This window comes from Buceros rhinoceros, unplaced genomic scaffold, assembly GCF_000710305.1.
Source record: "Buceros rhinoceros silvestris isolate BGI_N320 unplaced genomic scaffold, ASM71030v1 scaffold355, whole genome shotgun sequence".
NCBI classification, from domain to species: domain Eukaryota; kingdom Metazoa; phylum Chordata; class Aves; order Bucerotiformes; family Bucerotidae; genus Buceros; species Buceros rhinoceros.
The window spans coordinates 49,920-72,657 of NW_010410901.1; the positions used below are offsets into that span (position 1 = coordinate 49,920).

At 36.0% G+C, this 22,738-nt stretch overlaps 1 protein-coding gene across 2 annotated transcripts in view; it reads right to left on the bottom strand.

The window, feature by feature from the left end:
* The window catches only part of WAC (WW domain containing adaptor with coiled-coil), a 61,755-nt gene extending 40,210 nt beyond the window's left edge, over positions 1-21,545 (bottom strand). Inside the window, exon 1 of one of the 2 annotated variants that reach the window (XM_010135756.1) lies at positions 21,353-21,545. In XM_010135756.1, the coding sequence (XP_010134058.1) occupies positions 21,353-21,491 (139 nt within the window). In that variant the 5' untranslated portion in view covers positions 21,492-21,545. The remainder of the gene's footprint in view (positions 1-21,352) is intronic. The other variant, XM_010135757.1, reaches the window with a different exon arrangement.
* Between the last annotated feature and the right edge of the window lie 1,193 nt (positions 21,546-22,738).

A 22,738-nucleotide genomic window follows, 5' to 3' on the forward strand; every position in this document is an offset into this window, starting at 1 on the left:
GGTGAAACGACTTACTAGAGAGTTAACTTAAGCTTATCAAAGTTTACAACATACATGCTTGTGACGTACATGTGTAATAACAAAAAAATTAAACTTCTAGTGAATCATGTGACTTTACCTGTTATGTACATTAGAAAATTCCAGAATTAAGACTTTATACACATTTATAGAAACTGACACACATAATTCCCCTAAATGTATGCAAGAAGTATATTTTAAGTACAAGACTGCATTTCTCACTCACACCAACAGTCTAATTTTGGTTTTAGACACTGATTATGGAGTGAGATAGCAGTTTAGTATTTTCTTATCAATTAATCATTAATCATAGTCTTTATTTACTACACCATTCCCAAACTCTGAGAAAAAATCATTAAAATTTCTTCACGTATTTCTGTAGGTTGCTTAAGACAGTTCATTTCCACTATGAGGTAAAATGAAAGGGAAAAACAAGATGAAAATTTACCAGATGGCTTCTTTGAACAGTTTGGTATTAGTCACTTCAAAACTTCAGAAAACACCAATGTAATTCATTTACTGTAATCCCTTACCATGGATGCAGTAACACTATGCTTTGTTCAGCATATGCAAGATGGAGTTGGTGATCTCTACATACTGTAGTGGTTTAAATACACTGCCACAGTGAATCTAATCTAACACACATTTCCCAAACATGAGTAAGAGCCAATAACATACATATTACATCAGTAAAATCCTTTAAAGCCAGTTCTATCCGACCCATAAACAAACCACTCAAACTCACTGAGCAGACTTTCAGCCCCCATATGGTCTAACAGCTCAGCAGCATCCCTCCCACCACATCACACTGTTCCCTGCCACTCTGGTTCCCAGCGCCAGTACTGAGTCACAAGGCACCTCACACCAAGTATCAGAACAGCTGCAGCAGTCACACCCACCCGCTGCTGGCCGTGATAGTAGAAACGCCTCCTATGCCGCCGTTTCTCTGTAAGGAGCCGCTGGACCTCTCCGCACTGAGCTGCAGTTCTTCTAGCAGAACTCTCAGGCTGCACACCCATTGGCTCACCCTGACTTGGGGACCCTGCCCCACCAGACCTGGCTTCAGCTGCAAGAAAACTGATAATAGCTGCTCCAGCAATACTGACTGCCTTGGGTTGCCAGGACAAGGGCTTTTACAAGACCCAATTGTAAGTACATACCCAATGGTGTTTAGGACAATTACAGGGTGTAATTATATATAGCTAGACCCTATACCTCCATTTTATTTTATTCATAATACCACTTTATGTTTGGATCAGTACCCAAACTTCAAGGGAATGAGCAGGTGAAAGGGCTGCCAGACTGATTTTTGCTTTTGGGAAGCTTCCAAGACTGAAGCAGATAATGCTCTGGAGAACAAGAGTTTTAGACACTTCAGGCAAGTTAACGGCTTAAATACGGAAACACCAAAAACATATCACCAAATTAACTACACACTAAAGCCTTGCTGCCTCAGTATAAAAAGGTACATACACCTGCATGGCAGTCACTTAGGAATTCTGACAACCCAGCCAAGCAACAAGCATTACCCACTCAGGTTGCCAGGGAAGTTTCTCAAACTCTTAAAAAAAAAAAAAAAAATCACCACCAAGTTAAAATGGTATGCAGAGGGCAATCCACAATGTCCCCCTCAGTGTTCCAGGGAAGTTTCTTAAACAATTAATAAAAAAAAAAAAAAAAATCACCACCAAGTTAAAATGGTATGCAGAGGGCAATCCACAAGTGGACATCTACCTCTGAAAGGAAGGGGAGTTTTCCTTACTTATAGGCTAGCTTTCACCATTAGCAAATCCTAAGCTCAAGCCATTTTAAGGTGGGTGTGACTTGCAATCAGCTCTGTGTCTCCCAGCTGCATGCCTGGCAAAGCAGATCATGAGTTCAGGATCACGAAGATTAGTCCATATCCTAGAAACAGGCAGAAAAAGGTAGACAGTACACTACCCTCCCTTAAGATGTGCCATTAGAGCACTTGCCACCCTTTCCTCTTACATTTAGGCCTTCCTTACTAGTCCCACTTTATTCAAGAAAGAGGGATAAAAAGATTTGTTTTTAAAATGCTTTTAGCATACTTTAACAATTGCAAATATCCACCTTTGATGCAGCATAGGGAAATTCATATTGTGTTATAAATCCCCCAATTCAATTAGAGAACTTCCCATGGAAATGTTTACTGCACCATCACTGTGACTTTCTTCAGCTTAGTCATTATTTTGGAAGCAGTTAAATCTGGAGAGAGCTATTCCTAGCTGGAAGGTGGCCAAGAAGGTTGTCAGCACTACAGTTACATAAAACTGTAGTGGTACAACTGTGTGAGGAAGCCTTCACTAACACTACTTCAAGTGATGAACAGGTCATAGGACAGGTCAGAGTCAAAGTTAAATTATCATAACTATATTCAAGTCTTTCCAACAACAAAACATTTACACCTTTCTCAGTAATGCACAAAACTCAGCAGAAAGCACAAGAAGTGTGGTTCTGGGAACCAATTCAAAAACTAGGCTGTGACTTAATGCCTACTACAGATTTGAGATTCTGCCACACCAAGACTCACTTTAACAACTTTTTTTAAAGTAGTTTCCAGATCCAAACTGCTGAATTCAAGACAGCTGAACTGCAATGAAGCTTCAACACTACGCTGGACTTGGAAAACAGATATAAGATAGGGTGAAATAAAAATATTCCATTCTGCAATACAGCCAACTTTCTCTAGTAATTACCACACTTAATGTCTCCATTAACACTTCAACTCTGTGAAATTAAGAAAATCTGAAATTGAGTTAGTGAAGTATCAGACAGCACTAATAAAGCAACTGATTCTCTCTTCTCCTGTCATCTTTCAAGAACAAGCTGAAACTAGAAATTTCCTTTCCAATACCTATACAACCTGTACTAGCAACTGCAGCATCCATTAGTAAGCAGCTAAAATAAATTTTCTTGTTGCTTGATTAGAAGAGTCAAATCCATTCACCATCCGTTCCACACTCTGGCATCCCAGTGTCTTAGCCTAATTAAAACTCTTTAGCTCATAACATTATACAGTAGTACATAAAACCTCCAACAAATGAACTAATCAGGACACTGAGACACATTACAGTTATTTTCAAAAGATAATCTACAATCCGGATCAAACAGTAAAAAAATTATATAATTAAAAATTGCTTTCTTTCATCCTCTTCAAACAAACATACACTGAGAAATGAGGCAGTAAACAAGTTCACACATCTCCACTCACACTCAAGGTCAGCCAAGGCACAAAGAGTAGTCACAGAAGCTGCAGCAGTGCAGTATAGCGTTGCACTATACACAGGTAACTTCATACAGTCCAACAAAGAACATTTATGTTTCTTTTTCAGTTGAATACCCTCTTAATATCATAACTCTCCTTTTGTCCAAAATAAAAAGAGTCAGTGCAGTTTATATAGAGGAAAGCACAAAAAATGCTCCCTAGCAATATGAGCACCCTAACTGGAACTCAAAGGCAGTCCTCTCCTCCAGAGGAAACAGGGAATCAGGAAGGGGTCTGGGACAGTCTTCTCTGTGCCCAGAAACCAGGCATATGGAAAGAAACACTGGGCAGCAGAAAAGCAAGTTCATTCAACTAATTTCAACTCCACATATACAGTTCTACGACTCCATGTTTCACCTCTTTGCTAATATGCTATCAAATTTATTAAACTAGAAACAATATTAGAACTTGAACTTCCTCAGCAGACTGAACACTGCCCAGCTGGCAGACACTATTTTTAATGGAGAAAACCGCAAGATAGTTTATGCTTATGATATATTACGGGGATAACTAATTAAGATTTGTTTAAACAGTGAAAACAAAACTTATCCAGGCTAAGTCTAAATAAAATTGTGTGAAGTGTAAAGATATTAGCTGAAATACTTCAGTGCAAATCTTTGTGCAGAACACTTTCAAAAGCTCTGCATATGGGAGGAAAAAAATTAACACAATAGGAACACAATACCCGACATCTCGGCAGCAACTGAACGGACTATCACGGCCATTTTTATTTGCCACACGTAAAAATAATATGAAAAAACACAATTTTTCTTCACTGCTATGGCCTGCTGTATTGAAATAAAATATGACTGCCTTCCACAGACAGCCAAAAGCATGAAAACTTGCAATTCTTCCATCAGAGCAATGGCCTCAGAGAATACACCAACTGTGCAGTAACATTTTTGAGAAATTCATCACGTAAGTTGAATGCAAAGCATTCTTCCAAAAGAAAGAGAATCTAGCCTGATCACTGTACTACTAAACTCCCCAATAACATACTCATTACAGGCCCCAAAAAAGTATTTTGCAACAGTGAACGTGTAGCTCCATGAGCAAAAGAGCTTACAAAGCCTCCTTTCCTTCCCTGCCCTCCCCTTCTACCACATCTCCTATCCGGGACAGCAACATCTGCACTGTTTTGTAATGTCTGATTCACAGGATAATTGTCCCAACGTAAAGAGGTTTTCATCTTTTTCTCCAAGTTACCAATCACACAAAATTTCATAGAAATTAGCATAAAATGTTAGTATAAACTGACCAAGTGTCATACATTAGTGGAATGGGACAAATAACCAATAAAGGATGAAACATACTGTAAGCATACAGTTTTCTTCGTAACAGAATTTTACTTCTGAAAAGGTACTAATAAAATGACACCTCAAGAAGGAAAATTCAGGAGCAGTAAACTAGTGACAGTCGAGGATTTGCACTGTTTTACTAATGAACTATTCAAAGAACACCAAGATATTACTGATTATTAAAATGAAAAAGATTGACTCAGAATTTTAACTTACACATTGCCTAATATAACAGTTGTTTGCTATTTTGCTGTCACCTGCTTGCAGTTTATTTTTAATTACATCTGTCAAATTTATTTCAGAAACTGAACTTTAATTTCAGGGCAAACAGTACAACTGCTCTAGAAAGAAAACCTGTTACCCACCCATCAAAAAGGAAAGCAAAAGGCAGAAACAGAGTGGCTTAAATTAAATTCAAACTTCTGAGTTTTCACATTACAATTCAGTAAGTTACTACTCCAGCAGCTAACAGACAGGCTGTTTTCCTGGGGTTGTATTTCAGTCTAATTAGATTTAACAGCTTGGGTTGTAATCAGTGGTAGGAGAGATACAAAACTTATTTTTGTCCAACCATCCCCTTCTAGTTTGCTCCTTTCCTTGTTACGGCTACAGCAAAATAATTACATAATTTTGGGGCAATTTTCTTCCTCCCTTCAGCCCATCTCCTAGTAGCAGTGAGAAATCACTTTTCAACTTACACATAACTTAGAAAATAATCAGGTTCAGTGAACAAAGTCCCCTGAATCCACCGAGTTTTTAGAAGATCCAATACTCTAACATCCCAAGTCATATCCTTCAAAAACAGCTTAAGGGATACATTTCCACTGCACTCTAGACAAATCTCTACTAACTTTCTTCTTCAAAGAAAACCAGTATATCAGCAGTTTTCTTGATATCTCAACCATTAAAACAAAAATAAGGAAAAGACTAGACAAATAATTTTACCTTCACCTGTAGAAGTGTTTATTCTTCATTTCTGAAAAGCAGTAAGCAACATAATTTGAAAGAATTTGCCTGTTTCTCCTGAATTAAGGCAACATCCACCCAGCTTCTAAACCTCTGTGATAAGAACACCTTAGGAACACCAAAAGGTTACTGAAGTAGAAACTTTTAAACAAACTGAAATCTACAAGCTGAATTTACATGAAATTAAGAACTATAGATGGACAACAATTTCATCAGATTTAAATTTGCTATTTTCCTCCCTTTGGGTTCAGGTTATAATAAAACATGTTAGCAACATCCTCAACACTACTTAATATCTCTAAGGCACCTACTCTGCTTGTGATCTATCAACTTGAAAAAGCAGCTTAAGCAATTCTACCCATGGAAAAAAGTACTATGAATTTGAGCACCACACAGTCATGTTCCTAACTCTCTAGCTCATGACCCCAGGTCTCAACGTGTTAAATAAAAAACAAAATCCTGCTATGGCATGACTGATGAATAGTACAGTCTTTTTAATCTTGCAACATTTATTAACATTATCACATTCGTATTAAATGGAGTGGGAAATTCTTCTAAAAAGAAACTAGAGGTAGTTGAGAATAAAGCCAAACTATGCTTATGATAGTAAATTACCACAAAAGACAAGAGGAACTTTTCCCATTATTGGAAAACTGTGCATAAAAGTATATCCAGCACACATCACAAAAAAACCATTTCACTTCTGTCAGGGCCCCCAAATCTATTCCTGCAACCACAGATACACATTAAATGCCAGTAGACAATTCCAATTTTACAAAGTTTTTCCTCTCAAAACCCAAGAAAAACTAGAGAACTCAAAGACATTTAAAAAAATTATTAGTCATGTGGAGTATTTTAAATTATTACCAATAGGAACATGCTCAAATGCTTTATGAAAATTAGGCTTCTGGGTTACTGAAACTGGATGAACAAATCCGTTAACACTGGGGGGTGGGGTGGCACGGGTTTTATTTTTTCCATTCAAGGAGCTGCCCAAAGAACATAAAATAAATACACCTGAAGAAACACTGATGTTAAACATACACCTCAGTGATGTCAGATTGAAATTACTTAAGGGCAGACACTGTAAAAACAGGGTTTTCCAATGTTTAAAGATTACAATCAACATAGTAGCAATATGAGACTGACACAACATAAACTGATCACCCCGACGGAATTCTGAATAAAGTCTGGGGTTGTATAAAACAATTTTTGCTTACAAAGGAGAAGAAAAAAAAAAAAAAAGGCAGTGGCCCGAATACAGCTGAGATGACTATTCCATTTTCTATTTATCAACAAATCAGTACTCCTACTTGGAAGCTCCAACCAATTAAGCAAGGTATGTTAACTTAATCTCCCTGACAAAATCCACTGAACAAAAATAAGATTAAGGAAGAACGAAACCACGTTGTTTAGCAACTCTCAAATTTCTTTTAATGTTTTGGGGATAGTTTCTTGGGAACAAAGAACTTTAAGCAGAAGATTCTGTGAACACAGTATTACTTACAAATTAATTTGCAGGAAAGTTTTCATTACTCAGTTAAAAATAACAAAGATGAAGTTGCAGCTTTTGCTGAACACAGGTAGTGCAATGCAGTGACAAATGCTTGCAACCTGAATCTCATCTTAAAAGTTTACTTCAGATGAGTGTGCACCATTCAGAATCTGCAATTCTATACGGTGCTGTTAAAATGTTAAAAAAAGAAGTCTTTATTACAAAACACTCCTGCAATCTTGCAAAAAGATTAGTCTATATCCTTAATAAAAAAGCTGTTGCAGAATTAATGCTTAATCACATTAAAAAATACATGAAAAAGACACTGTGTATATCCCCTCTTAAATGTCTTAAAAACTGTATGTTACATTATCTCAAACTTGTATCTCAAGATACACTAAATTTGACTGCCCTCAAAAGCATGCACAATTTTGCTTCATTCAGGTTTTTTCTTATTTTCATTTTGTACGATAATATGAAAAAGCCTTGTTCATCCTCTAGTTACTTAACCATATCTGACAAGAACCAAACTCCAATACAAGATCACTGCTTAAAGGCTATTAATATTTGCCAGATGAAAAGAACTTTGCTTCTCTTTTAAGACTATAGCAATGTCCATGAAATTTTTAGTAACTCATCACAACCAACCAAACTGACTTGAAAATATTTAGTATTAGAAGCAGGAATCACTCAATAAACTTTTACATAACAACTTGTCAAATGATTAGGCTTACACAAACTACTCTTTCAGTTCAGGACACGCTGTACCACATATGTATTTCTTACAATACAGATATGCTAAAAGTATAAGGATTTTAATTTTATGCATATTTAATCTTCAACTGGCAATTGTTTTTGAAAAGAAGAGATGCTAAGAACATTCTGAAAAAGTCAAATCAATTCCTGCTACATAGAATTTCTTAATTAATAAAAGGAACATTGTTCAGCCTGGAGAAGAAAAGGCTCTTGGGAGACCTTACTGTGACCTTTCACTACTTAAAGGAAGCTTGTCAGAAAGATGAGGACAGTCTTTTTACCATGATCTGTTGTGACAGGACAAAGGGTAATGTTTTTAACCTAAGAGCGTAGAATTAGACTAGATGTCAAAAATAAACTTTCAGGGTGGTGAAACACTGGCACAGGTTGACCAGAGAGGAGGTAGATGCCCCATCCCTGGGAACACTCCAGGTTAGGTTGGATGCAACTCTGAGCCACCTGATCTAGTTGAAGATGTCCCTGCTCATTGCAGAGGGGGTTGGACTAGATGACTTTCAAATATCCCTCCCAACCCAAACCATTCTGTGATTCTATGAATGCTGGCCTAGTGCTTGGGGTGTGAGGTGACAAGCAAGGATCTATCTAACAATTAATACATATAGTTTTGTGGTGTTATACGATGGATTCACGGCTTTCGTTTCAGACTTGATGCTTAGCACAGCTTAATAAAGGTATTGTGCAACAGGGTATTCAAATAACTAAAGCACAGTAAGTGACAATTCTTCCCTTTTGCCATTAAAAAATTTTTGAATACATAGTTAAAATTCAACTGGTCTTTCCTGGAATTTCCTTACTAGAGGAAAATGCACCTCTGCACAAAAGCTAGTTATGTTTACAAACTGAAAATCTATTTTATAATTGCCTGGTTGACTAAGTGCCTCATTTTATTTCCCTAGTTAAGTAAACACTCTCAAAAGGACTACACACAGACTGCGATCATTAGTACAGGCAGTGTCTGCCAGTAAAAGAGGTGAACTTTAGACTACTTGAAGAGAATCATATTATGTCTCCTATTAAATCAAGTAGAAATAGTACTATTTCAAAAGAAATGAGTGGTTTTGAAAATTAAGTCTGTGATAACCTTCCAGCATCGGGTGTCTGAATCAGCAGTCCAACTACTTAACCGGAAGAGATCTGAATTTCCGCTGATGTTATTCAAGCGGGTCACCTGATGTAAACATACCATCATAATTATGTGAAATAAATGCAGCATAAAAATATAGGTAAAGCACATTACCCAATTTGTGCAGAAGAGTTTAGGCACAGATGTGCATTATTGATAATTATACGTCTTAATAAAAAAAAGCATTTTGGGGAAAAAGTATTTTCCACATTTGTGACTGAATAGATATGTTTGAAACATAGTAAATGAGATGAACAGGGCAGATCATAATTTCCCTTCCCTGTTCTTGCTACTGACAGATATGAATAATTTATAACTCTGTTAGTCCAATGAACTCAGTAACACATCTACTTAGGAAAACACTGAGGAAGACTGTTGCTTTGGAGGACATAAACATAAAACATGATATTTAAGATATCTAGGAAACCAAGGGAGAGGAACTAATACGTGTAACTGGGATGAAGCTCTAAATATTGCTTCTTAAAAATACTTTCAGAAAGCTCGACATGCCTAAATATAGCACATATCTATGACATGGTGAAATATAGAATGTTTCTCTTCACACACACACACACACCCCTCACCCCAAAAACCCCAAAATACTGGATTCTTACAGAACAAATGTAAGAGGTTAGACCAACGGACAGGAGAGATTTTTTTGAAAAGTTGACCTATGCTTAGATCTTTTCCTTAAGAAAGCACCAATACTGGCAATTTAAGACAATAATTTAGTTACAATCTAGTAAAGTCTACAAGTATCTTGCCAATTACTGTGGATATTTTTTCAAATTACGGTTTGTTTTAACAAAAAGGTCAATCTTCAGATTCCTGGAATAAACAGATTAAAGAGCATTACTGTCAAAAACCAAAATCACTACAATCTTCTCAAATTTTTAAGTACACTTATAGCATAAATTTGAAGATGTCACTTCACTAAAACAGGACAGAAATTATTCCAGTTTTTACCAAAAAATAAGTATATTTAAACAAATGTTTTTACGTATTAACTGACTACATTTTGTTTCTGTAGAAATTTATGTGCACGTTCACAGTTTATCTTTCACAAGGTTTTCTGTGGTGGGCACCTTCTCAGACAAAACAAACTGCAGCAATGATAGTGCCAGTTTTGAAGCACGCTCTTACAGGGAAAACAGCCAGTAGTAGTAATTTCAAGATGCATGGTATTTGGGATTAAAAAACACACACAAAGATGACACAATTAAATATATTTTCTTCCTTGTAATTTATCAAAGTAATTCAACATCAGTCCCCTTTCACAATCCACTAGGTGGGAACTTCTGTTGTATTAGCTCAGCTCTATATACATGTAAAAGGGCCTCCAAGCTCTGCTCTTCCCCATATATACACGGCAGCATTTGGGGTTTTAATCACCTGCCCATGAGAAGGCACAGATGAGCCATTTTAATTTACACTTTGAGTAGCTATGTTAACTCTCTGAAAGTAAGAAAATGGTAAGAAAGAATTTTATCAAATGAACTGGATCCACAGAACAAAACATAAAAAAACCCAAACAAAAACCAACAACCCACACTGATTTTTAGAGTAGGAATTTCCCAAGCCACAAAATCATATGCCTTCAACCACTGCCTCCTAAACCCAGAGAAGGTAGGAACTGATCCAACACATGCAGCGAACATTTTCTAACCAAATACATAAACCTACAAAATTACAGAATGTTTTCATAAGTTACAGCTTTGTCTGTATTTTTAAAGCAATATCACAAATATTTTAAAAAGTAGGAAAATGTAATTTTACAGATTTCTTTACAATTTCTTCTTATTTTCCCCCAGTAAGAAGCTGTACTAGTTCAACCGTGATCAGGTTTAATTATTATTACTCAAAACATTAGTAAAAACACTGCAAAAAGGATCTGTGACCAATTTCCATTCAATACTGGTTTACTTAAGATTTAAATAAAACTGGTTTAGTCTTTATATAAACAGAAGTAACCTGGTTTATCTTGCTTCTCATCTCATCCTGTAGCCAACAGTCTCTAATCTTTTTCTCACGTTCACAGCCAAAGCTAAAGCTAAGGAGAGGAATCAGAAAACTGGGTAACAAGGAACCAGATGTCGCTGTCAAGCACTTGTCCTATGTTCAATAAACCTCTCTGCTTCCATTATGGTCACAACAAATTACAATGAAAATATCCAGATATGTCAGCAGAATTCATATGACGGCAAGGCCAAAAAAAAAAAAAAAAAAAAAAAAAAAAAAAAACAAAAAACAAAAAAACACAAACCAACCAAACTGTGTAGTTTGACTTTATTATCTTATGTCTTTACTATCTTATTGACTTTATTATCTTATACTGTCCTGGCAAAGACTGTTGACTATTTAAAGGAAAGCTTTATTCAGCAAATGTTACAAGTTTTTTCTGTCTATAAGATGGTTCTTTAAGTTCTACAAGACACCATAACGATTTCTGTTGAGTGAAAACTTCTGTATCAGAATTCAGAAGAAAAGAGATTCTAAATGTTTTATTTTTCAGTACACTTAAACTAAAACCTTAACTGTAGTAAAAAAGAAGATGTGGAAACGGAAGCAACAGAATCTGATAAACGTAAATCAGGTTTTAAATGTAACACCACACTTTTGAGGACGGAGAATTTTAACTTCATTACTCTCAAATTAATTTCACATTAACCTGTATAATTAGCCTATAGACAATGAGTTTAAGGAGTACAGCACCACTCTATCCCAATGAGAAATCTTTATCTACAGAAGCTATGAATTACTCTCCAACTTCCACATCAACAAATTTAACTTTGAAATCAAGTGTATGCTCGGCTGTAGTGTGGGAGGAAGAGAAAGGTCTTGTAAATCACTAAAAAGCGTATGAGACAAGCATGTCAACCTTTCTGTAAAATGTTCTTCTGGCAAAGAAAACAATAATTTTAATAAGAAATTTATGTTCTGTCATATGAAAATTCTGCAAATCTAAAACAATTTCAAGATACTCAAGATACTGTCCAAGTAGATGAAGCTGTGTGGTCACGGCCAACAAACTAAAATCCAGTCTGGTAAACATGTACATCTGTGTAAAACACCAAAAGCCTACAGTGAAGTGGAAGCGTGCAACCATCTTTGAAGAAATACTCTCTATGTTCTATGTCTAGTATAAATTACACTGAATTGCAGATAAATTTTGAACAATTAGATGGTAAAAATTTCAGAGATCAGACAATCTAGTGACCCTTAAAAAAAATGCACTAATAAAGCACACAAAATTTGAAACTGTACCAGTGCAGCAGGGATCTGCAAATACTGAATTCTACTGCCAACTGATCCGTCATAGTTCCACTTGACCCCAGAAAAAGACTCAAAAAAATGACCAAAAATACCACAATGCACTATGAAATACATTCACAGGTTCATAATCCTCATATATCATGAACCAAGACCAACCATTTGGCAAAGAAAAAAAAAAAAAAAAAAAATCACAGGAATACTACTTAGAAAGTTAATTAACAATTTTAATCCCTTTCAAATTGAAGTCCACTAATCTATTACATTTAAACTAGAAATATTCTCATTACTGTTTAACCTACCAGTAGACTTCTTGTTACCTAGTTCAACTCTTTATATGAAACAGATCTTAGAAAATTGTCTTTAAGATACCCAGTTTCAAAATTTCTACCCCCAAAAATCTGACTGTTACTAACAACATTAAAATCTATGCCAAATTTCTATTTTATGATTATTTAGGTTAAGCTAAGTGGATCTTGCACCTTTACTACATCCAACAACTCATGGAGTATGTAATTTTTTTCCTCCTGTAATTATCAATCAAATAAAACCTTAATTTGTTTTCTTTTTAACCATAGCAAGAGCTATTCAAGTCTCTCCTTCTAATGCATGAGTTTCAATTGTAGTCATTTTCTGGCCTTTTCTCTGAAAATCTGCAGTTCTGCACACCTTCTGAACTGTGAGAATCAAAACGGAGACCAGTAGCTGTCACATTAGCACTAAGGCATAACTACTCTCTTGTCCTGCTTGAAATTCCTCTGATCATATATCCTCCCTGGCTAACACTCAACATTTATGCTCTTAATTGTGTATGAGTTTCGTGTCTGTTTTAAGAGTTACTGCTCTGCAAAGCATCTATTTTCTGTAAAGTCTCACACTCCTTCCTGTAACTTTCATGCAGTGGACCACATTTACATCTTCCTGTAGATTAATTAGCATTTTGGCTTTTGCAAAATTTAACTAGTTCTGTCCTAGTGAACAGCTTTTATCATTTGCTACTCAGTCTCAAATTACTGGTAGTGTATGAATGAGCCTATGATTTCTTCCCTGTAGATAAAAAAAATGTTACTATTTCGGTCCAAGAGTAAACCTATGCACATCTTTAAAAAAAATTAGGAAAAAATTTTGCTCATTTGATGATCACGTATTTTATATTTTTGGGATCTATCAGTTACCAGGTTTTTGATCCATAAAACATACAATATAAACAATGTTTTCTTTGCTAAAGATCTCAAAATAAAAATTTTACTTAGAGGTTAAGAATCATCTCATGTCTACCCTAGATAGCAGGTCAGAGAAGTTAGCTGACATGTATCGGAAAATTAATGACAAAAGTTTAGACAGGGAAAAGACCTCCTGAAGATTTCTGCTGCCCCTCAGATACTGACTGCCCTGCCCTTGTCATGAAGCACTTTCATATTGCATTACATCTCTTTGACTGATGACAAAAGCAGGATATTAACATTTTTATCGTACCTCTGCTGCCAAAAAAAGTTATGTTTGAAAAGTGGGGCAGAAAAAATTACATTAAACTCTGACATATTGCTCCTTTGCCACTCTTCTCATTACAGCAGTCACAGTAAGGAACAGAATGCTTATCCCAAGTCCCATGTGGCTTCATGAGCAAAGGTTTTTAGACATCTTGCTATCCACTCATTTCAAACACAATATAACACTGCTGCATGCATAGAAACATAAGGCCACAAAAGCTTACCAGACATCTCTTAACCCATCTAATAAAAATAGTAGTCAGATTGCTTGTCAGTCATCTGCTCAAAACTTTTATCTCCCTTTCCAGTAACTTGGAGGACAGACCTTCCAGCTGGACATTATTCTTGAATACCATTCTTGGAGTCTAATTGCAGGCAATACGCAAGTATAATTTCTGCCTTAAAACATGCCTCTGGCTTCACAAGCTTGGAAGTTGAGAGAAAAATTAACCACTGCCCAAGGGGAAAAGGAGGGATGCAGAAGTGTATGTAGGAGAATTCCAGGCTATTTCACTTTTTGTGGAGGGTTGGGGGGAGGTGGCCTTTGAAAGTCTGAGAAAAAAACATTCTGTCTCAGGAAAACAGATGAATATCAGATTCAAAAGATGTCTCTGAATAATTTAGAAAGTGTTTAAAATTTTACCAAATCAGCAATTTACTTTAGAAGCTTATATTTCAGGAATTGTCCCAATTTTGTTCCCTATTATATATTCATTACCTTAGACTTCCACTTATTACAGATGAATGAACTTCAAAATACTGCTTCATAAAGCAACACTTCAAACAAAAATTTCACTAAATAAAAATTTTAGCCTATGGTATAATTGCAAGATTACACATTGTGCATGCAACTGCAGGCATAAAGCTGTGATTTCAGAAAAGGGTAAGATATTCAGCAAAAATCTGGTAAGCCACAGTTGGTCCAGTTAGTATTTTTAATAGCCAAAAGTACTGAGGAGATACAGGTTCATGTCAAAATATAGACATGAATTCCTTGTATGATTAGGCTAGTGCTTTCAAATGGAAAACCACATCGTTACTTGAGTAAAACAAAGCAAGCCTGCACAAAATGTGTAAAACAAGCAAAAGAAGCTCATAACTAAACAGCGTTCTTTTACTACTAGCAAGATATTACTGGGATAAAAGAACAGCTACTAAACACATGCTTTTTCTAGGGTAGTTTTATTGTTAAAAGCTACGAAGTCTGTCAAAGGTCTTCAAGAAAGGAAATAATCTTCTAATACTGAAGTTACAGCAGGAACACCTGTAGACAAGTACCACAAAGTTTGGTGATCCCTTCATAATTCAAAAGAAAACATTATGAGGATAACAATCTTAATCAATATAAAGAAATCTTCTCTCTTTTCTGTGCTACATTTAACTCGAGAAAGGATTAATGTTTGTACTACAAAGTATAACAAAGCACAATCTTAGAAGCGTCAGTGTTGAGAACTCCCTTTCACTGCCAGTACAATTTTTCCTTACTGAATAACTATATAAGGAACAATTTCTCTGTACATTGAGACATTTTTCCCTGGAAGTGCCTATGAAAAGTCAGGTATAAAAGCCTGACTTCATACACAAAGGTAGGTAACACTTCAAGTTCACCGTCATTAAATTACTATTTTCCAGTAATTACTATTACTATTAACAGCGAAGTTACTACAGCATCACTTCCTCTCTCAGCCACAACAAAGGCAGAGCACTATCACCCAAGTTCTGCATAATTTTAATGGTACTTGGCATACTTGATACTTAAATGTGAGATGTCAATAAACAGTATTTCTCCTCTTAGAAAACAGCTGTGTCCCAAAGAGTGGTTAGGAACTAACTTTAATCGAGGGCCACTACAGAAAAATCCCACTAAAAAAAAAAATCTACATAATTTACAAATTACTATCTTTATTATGCCCTAGCAGGAGGCAGCTCATCGGAAACTAACCGTTTTCATTGCCTTTTTTTCACCTTCAGAAAACTAGAAAGTAAAAGTTTAATAGGCTGTATATTCATTCCATCTCTGCAAAGTCAGAGGGTAGAAGCATAGGTTAAGAATGATGCTAAGGAAAAATCATTTCCTTGTGATTAGCTTACGTACCAAAGGTTAAGTGAATTTAACAAATCTTGTATCTAGTCAAAATGTAAAATAAGCTTACATACAAAAGCTTACTAGGTCTAGCTATTAGACTGACTTGAACATACTACACCTACAATCCAAAGCCTAAGTTTTTGAGTTCTTAAAACACATAAAGATACGTATTTCCTTAAACAAATCAACTGTAAAGAGAAAACCTATTTACGTATCTGTATTTTTATACTAGCAGAGAGAAGAACGAACAGTAAGTGAAATTAGAAGTTCCCAAACAACAACGGATTTTGGGAAGTGGCTGCACCAATAGGTTACAAACGAAGAGCACTGCTTATTGCCAATTGCAGCAGCTGCCAGTTCAGATAAAGTCTTCCACTCACAACCCGCACCAGTTACTTCAACTTCCCGAGAAGCAACACAGTGAACTCTACCCACCTAAATGCATAAAGACTTAACATTTAATACAATCATTCTTTCCTAATATCAATAATACAAAATTAAGAGTTTGTATCTTCTATTCTGTGATTTTGAAAAGCAGTTGCAAACATTGTTTTTAAAGAGCAATTTTGAACATAAATATTCTAAACCTCAAAATTTAAAAAGTACATACACAAGTTATATTCTCTGTTTCTATGATCATGTACTTTACAATCTCTTTTCTATTACAAATCCTTACAGCAGAGTAACAAAACAAAAGTTATACAACTGATGCAGCAAAAACTAACTTTAGAAACATCATCAAATATCCTGAGCAAATGTAAAGCTATTTTCTGTCTAAAACTTCTAAACTTTTAAAGCAAACTTAAAATTAACACCCCCCTCCCCAGCTGAAGGTAGGAGTGAAACTTGCAAGTAAGTTTTTATCAAAATTAGAAAATTACTGAAATCTACTTTTTTCAAATTTTTTTTTAATCTGGATAAAGGCAATTGTATTTATCTTAAAAGTACAAATGAACCACCAAACCTTACCTCCTTTAGAGCCACCATTCAAGGAACAGGGGAATGAATCACCTCTTTTACACCTGGATGCTTGGGGTGGGAGGGAGGCCTGGTATGTTCGAAGCATGTTTCATGGAGAGCCTACTCTCATTTGTGATCACACTTCTCATGTCAGATTTGACCATACAGTCACAGTGAGGAAACAGTTTTCATAGTAATGAATAATTACTTTAACATTAACAGCAGTTAATAATAACTAAACAGATAGAATCTATTCCATCTTCTTCCTGAACTCTTCTCTTTGCTTCATTACTCTCAGACTTGCCTCTTTCCACCTACTCTGTAATTTCCTCTTTCCAATGCGTGTTGCCCAGACGGCTTCCACTCTCTTGTACCTACCCTATCTCCCCGTTTATTTCTGGCTATGAATCAACAATCACAGTAATTAAGTCAGCAGTTAGCCTCTTGTCCTCCTCTACTGTCAGGGTTGCTAAGACAGGAAAGAAAAGCTAGCTCTCTGTTTCCAGCTGTTAGCTCTTCCTTTGCTCCAAGGACTCTGAACTCCTTCAGGAACCACTAGAGGCAAAGCAAGGCAGCACTTTATTACAGAAGCTCCCACCACTACTTCGATAAACCTAGGAACTCATGATTTAAAACACTTTTAATAGCAGAAGGATTTTCAATCTTAGAACTGTACTACAGTCAGTAAGGGTGCTGACTGATGGCATTCTTAATTACCAATAAAAAAAAAAAAATCCCAGAAAAACATTCACAAAAGTTGTGATATTTAAATCTGAAAATATAACAAGTTATAGTCAAGTTTCATGAAAATAGCCTACACAGCAGACAATCCAGCATAAGATTTCATGCTGTGTGCATTAATGCTCTCCATTTGTTATTTTGAAGGATTTATTAGTAAGATTATGGCATGAAGCAAACAGACTTTTCCAAGTCTCTTAAACATAAATGTAGCAAAACAGTATTCTCTTCACAATAGAAAACATCTGAGCACACGCAGCTTAACTAACTTTTCTTGCACAGAATTCTACTACATATCGTAGTTGGTCATTCTGCTCCATACACCTAAATAGAAAGAAACATCCTTTTCCCTCTCCTACCAAAGGTTGCATCTTGCAAGTTTTACTCTTAAATAATGTATCTCCCTTACAGCATTCCCAGAACTACCCTACTTATCTGACTACTTTGTTTTCTTTCCTGTACACCAATATCATCTCATTTATGGATTTAAATAGACCTACAAGGACCATCTATACTCTCAGTCTGTCCATCCTCAAGCATGAGAATCCTCAAATCTTTGTACTTCCCTTTTTTCTTTAATGGAAATACTTTTCCACATCTACAAGGCCCTTCATAGTTCTATTCCCTTTAAAGAATGCTAGGTTTAAGCCCCTATTTGTTACTGTTAAGGAACTTCACGCTTGAGTTGGTCTTATAAGACCCCTCAACCTCTTTGAACTCCACACTTGCCTATAGCAGCTGATCTGTGAGGGGGGAATCTTCACTATGTTTTAAACACTCGCATACAGAGACAGCATCCCCATGGACAAGGACCTGAAAGCGTGAACAAAGTTGCTGCAGATTTTTGACATGCAGGATGTACAAGTACTCTTTGGAAACCAAGGACGTGACAAAAACTTGCAAGTACTCCACCGTGTTTAGTCCAAGCTGAACTTGGAAGTCTCTCTCCAGAGAGACGATCATCCCTGTACACAGTCTTTTTCCACAGAAACCATGCAGTAAGCAACTCTGAAAAATGCTTTGTTTGCATTGTATCAGTATGGAGGGCTTACCCATAACACACAGTTTAAAACCATAACTGAAAGCAATTGAATTTCTTACCATGGATTACAGTTCTACAAACACAAAAGATTCACAAAACGAGTACTACAAAAATAAGCTGTTACAAGAAAAACCTTTATATAGGTACCACTGGTATTCACAGGTTCTACCATTTTTTGTTATTAATTTTCAGTCAGTTTAACTATAGCTCTTACATTTTATACATGTACATTTTCATCTTTAAATTACGTTTAGTCAGTGATCTTTACCACAAAGAAGTGAACCAGTCATGACTACAGTCCCAAGTACCAGCATGCTACACCAGTGAAGCTTCCTGTTTCACTACAGAGAAAAAAAACCACCAGGAGCTATATAGGAATGACCTTTTAAACTTTGATTTGGAAGGGAGGAATTTGGTTAATTCAGCTTTACATTCAATAGCAATACTCCAGATTTTTGTTCTGTCTTATTTTCTAAAGTATGAGAGAAAAATAAATTGTTTGTTTGGGACTTCAGTGCCATTTGCAGAAATAAATACTGGATATTTTTCAATGAGGTTTACTTTAAGTTCAGCTAGATCATGGGGAGGCAATGATACCTTTGTAGTAGTTCAAAATAAAGCAACACTGATTTTAAAATAATGAGATGCACAGCAACTACAAAAAAAACCCAAAACAAAACACCAAACCCCACTTCCCCAGAAAAAAGAAAAAGAAAAAAAAACCAAGCCAGAAAACTACAGTAGCATCAAGGCCAATTAACACTCTTTACTCATATTAGGACTTCAGTGAAAAAATTATAGCAATTTTAAAATTTTTATTCCCACTCAAGTTTGTAATTGCAAAACTAAGGGACTGCTTTATCAATCACAGTACCTCAGTTCCCAATAGACAGAGAACATGGTAAATTATTAGACCTACCTTCAATTCATACTGACAGATTCAATAATCAAACACAAAGTTGATAACCTCCTGTTCACAGCTGCTTAGCTTTGGTTTACTACATACCTTATAGAGAACTTAAAGCAACTTTGGTTATTTTGAATATATTTTCAAAAGCTGAAACCAGGGCCAAACCAACCTTACTAACACCAAAAAAAACCCTGCTTCTCATTTCCACTAGAAAGTATAAATGCTCATCTTTTAAAATTCTTAACTTCCCTCAGCCTGTTGAAGACTACTTCCTTCTCCCAGTCTATTAACATATGGTGTGCAAAGGACCACTTTCGGATCAGAATAAATTAAATTTTCCACTACATTAACAGCCTGGGGAAGGAGAAGGTACAGTGGGGTGGTGCTCCTTCTGCTTACAAGACCTCAAATAATTACTTTTCCTTCATCATTACTACATATACATCCATGCTTCAGGTCATTCCCCAACTATTAAATCCAGCTGGACTCACTGAGAACTTCAAAAAATCTTTCCTATCTTAAAAACAGTTCCAACACATAAATAAGCAAATACACTCCACATATACAGCCTTATCCTCCAGATGTTTTTATACATGCATAACTCTACTAAATGTAGCCCCGATGAAACACAGAGAATTACTGTTTGTAGCAAAACTAATCAGAATTAGAAGGGCACACAGGACAAGTATCTTTGGACAGGTGAACAGGAAATAAAAGAGGACACCTCTATGTCCAGAAAAGCAGCACAAAATAGCAGCCTATTGGCCTTGCATGTGCATTTAATTCTGAGATTACTATGCTTTCAATTATGATCAGATATAACGAAAATCAGTGTACTAACAAAACATGTATGATTTTATAATCAATCTACCACAGTTATATCACATTATCATTGGTCTACAAAGCCTCTGTATTAATCCAAAGAAGTAAAAACTAATAGGAATTGTAAGAACACTTGGGTACCACAAACACCTTTGTGGTGTGGAACTAGTATTTCCTAAAAGGTACTTACAGATATTTTATTTTCCATCAACTATCATAACAAGTAAAAATAGCGCAGCAATAAGTGTATCAGTGCATCACAAGTTCTTAACTAAACAGAACAAAGAAGCACTCACTGAAAGCTCTAAGTTTTCTACTTGAATCCTTCACTTTATAACTCAATATGAAGACAGTACTTACAAAGCAGAAAACACACTTTCAAAATCAGTCAGTAACCTGGACTTTCTAAACTGAAACTGTTAACGTTTTTTAATCAAATGGAAAACTCTACTCTTGCCTTTTTCTAGGAAGCAGAAATAGAAAATAACATCAATTAAAAAATATTTGGGATATTACTATTGACTATAATATCTTGTAAAAACACAGAAGGCTTACTTGACTGTCAACATTCTTCTCTAAGCTCCTAAGCTCCTGTTAAGAGAGGTTCTAATAAGTGCTACCTTTGATTATCATTTGCAGATTGTTAAGAGTTCTACACATCGGCTACACATGAAGCAGCTTTTTTTCATTTCTTATGGGGCTCAGTATATCAAGCACCTCAATACACAAAGTTATTTTAAAAAGTCTCTAAACAGCTAATATTTATTGTTAGTGTAATATCCCGAATACTATTTCATGTTTCAAACGCAGTAAGTCTAAAGCAAGACACACTGTTAAAAAAAAAAAAAAGTTGATTTCATCTTTGTGGACAAGAAAAACTATCATACCTGTAAAAATAAGAAAATTAACAGGTGTTACAATGCATTTTTAAATATTGCTTCCAATGAAACTTGGGCTTTGGTTTCACTGCAGTCTTCCAAGCACATTTAGTGCAACACTCTCATCGCCTTATTTCAGTATTTATGAGCAATTAGTAATTGGTTAAATAAAGGTTAATTAAAGATAACTCACCACCATCCCTCTCTCTAACTCTGTGAGTATGCACACTTTTTGCTTTACTGTGCCCTGTGTTGTCACCGTATTTGTTTTCAGGACTATCAGAGCGCCGCAACATTTTATTTGGTGGTGAAGGATCTGTGGTGTCTCGCATCTTGTCATGACGGTGATCACCACCACTGGGGTGACTCTTAGATGAGTACTTAAGAGCCTGTAAAAGATCACAAGAGAATAGGCATTTATATTAGATACGAAATTACAGAGCTGATGTTAAAATCTTACTTCTAAATTTTAGATCTCTTTCCAAAGTTTTTAGAGATTTTCATTTCTTATTTCAAACACAGCAGCATTAGTCTTCCTGATTTTAATTACCTACATTAAAGCAAAAGTTTTATAATTAGAACTTAAACCATTTTCTCCCACTATTGCATCCAACATAACACTGTTAAAAAAAACACATAATTTCTCTCTCTTTTCACTGATGGAGTACTTTCAGCAGTACATGGGCCACAGTACTTCTGCAATTTTGGGAGAAGCACACTTGGTATTAAGAATATAAACTGAAAGTTACACTGAATCACTGTAAACTTTTTACATGTCCTCCGTACTGTAGGTAAGGCCACTCAGTTTCTCCAACACCTTTATCTTCTGCAACGTTTTTTAAGTACTAGCAACCCTGTATCAGATGTAATTAAAAAAAACCCACCTAGAATTCTAGGGGTCCAAAATATGTAATGTGACAATTCATACTGAAGTATTTACCAAAAAATTGCATGTTCTGCCTCACTTTGACCTGCTTGATTTTGCAGTGTGAGCGTCTGAGTGGCGAGTGTTTACATTTACATGAACTGCCCCTGACAGCTACCTTGGACTGTCAGATTACACTTCAGTGGCACAAATACACAGAAATGTAATAAAACAGTTCAGTTTTGTGCCCTAAGGAGAACAATATCACAATACATGGCATTCCCCAGATTTACACCCTAAGTATTGTTTTTTTCAATAGACACAGCAGAGGAATACAGTATTCACCTTACAGAAATTGAGGTTACTCTCAGCAGCTTGAAGATCTGATGATTTCTGAACATGCCTAACAGCTGGCAACTGCAGAAATTAAGCCTTACTGGCAACCCCAGTTATTCAGGGTCTAAAACCATGCTGTGCTCAGGTTACAGTCCACAGCACCAGTTTTGGGTAGAAGAAAGGACTTGGGGAAGGGGGTGGGGGAAGAACAAGATGCCTTTTGTTTTTAAAAGGAAAACGCTCGCCTCCCCCTGTATGTCCACACCACTGCGAGTGACCCCGGCTCGCTCTCCCGTCCCTCGTACCGTACCTTCCCCGACTCTCAGGCCCGAGCCCTACACGGGTCGCACTAGGCCTCTCTTCCTCGCCCCGGGCCCG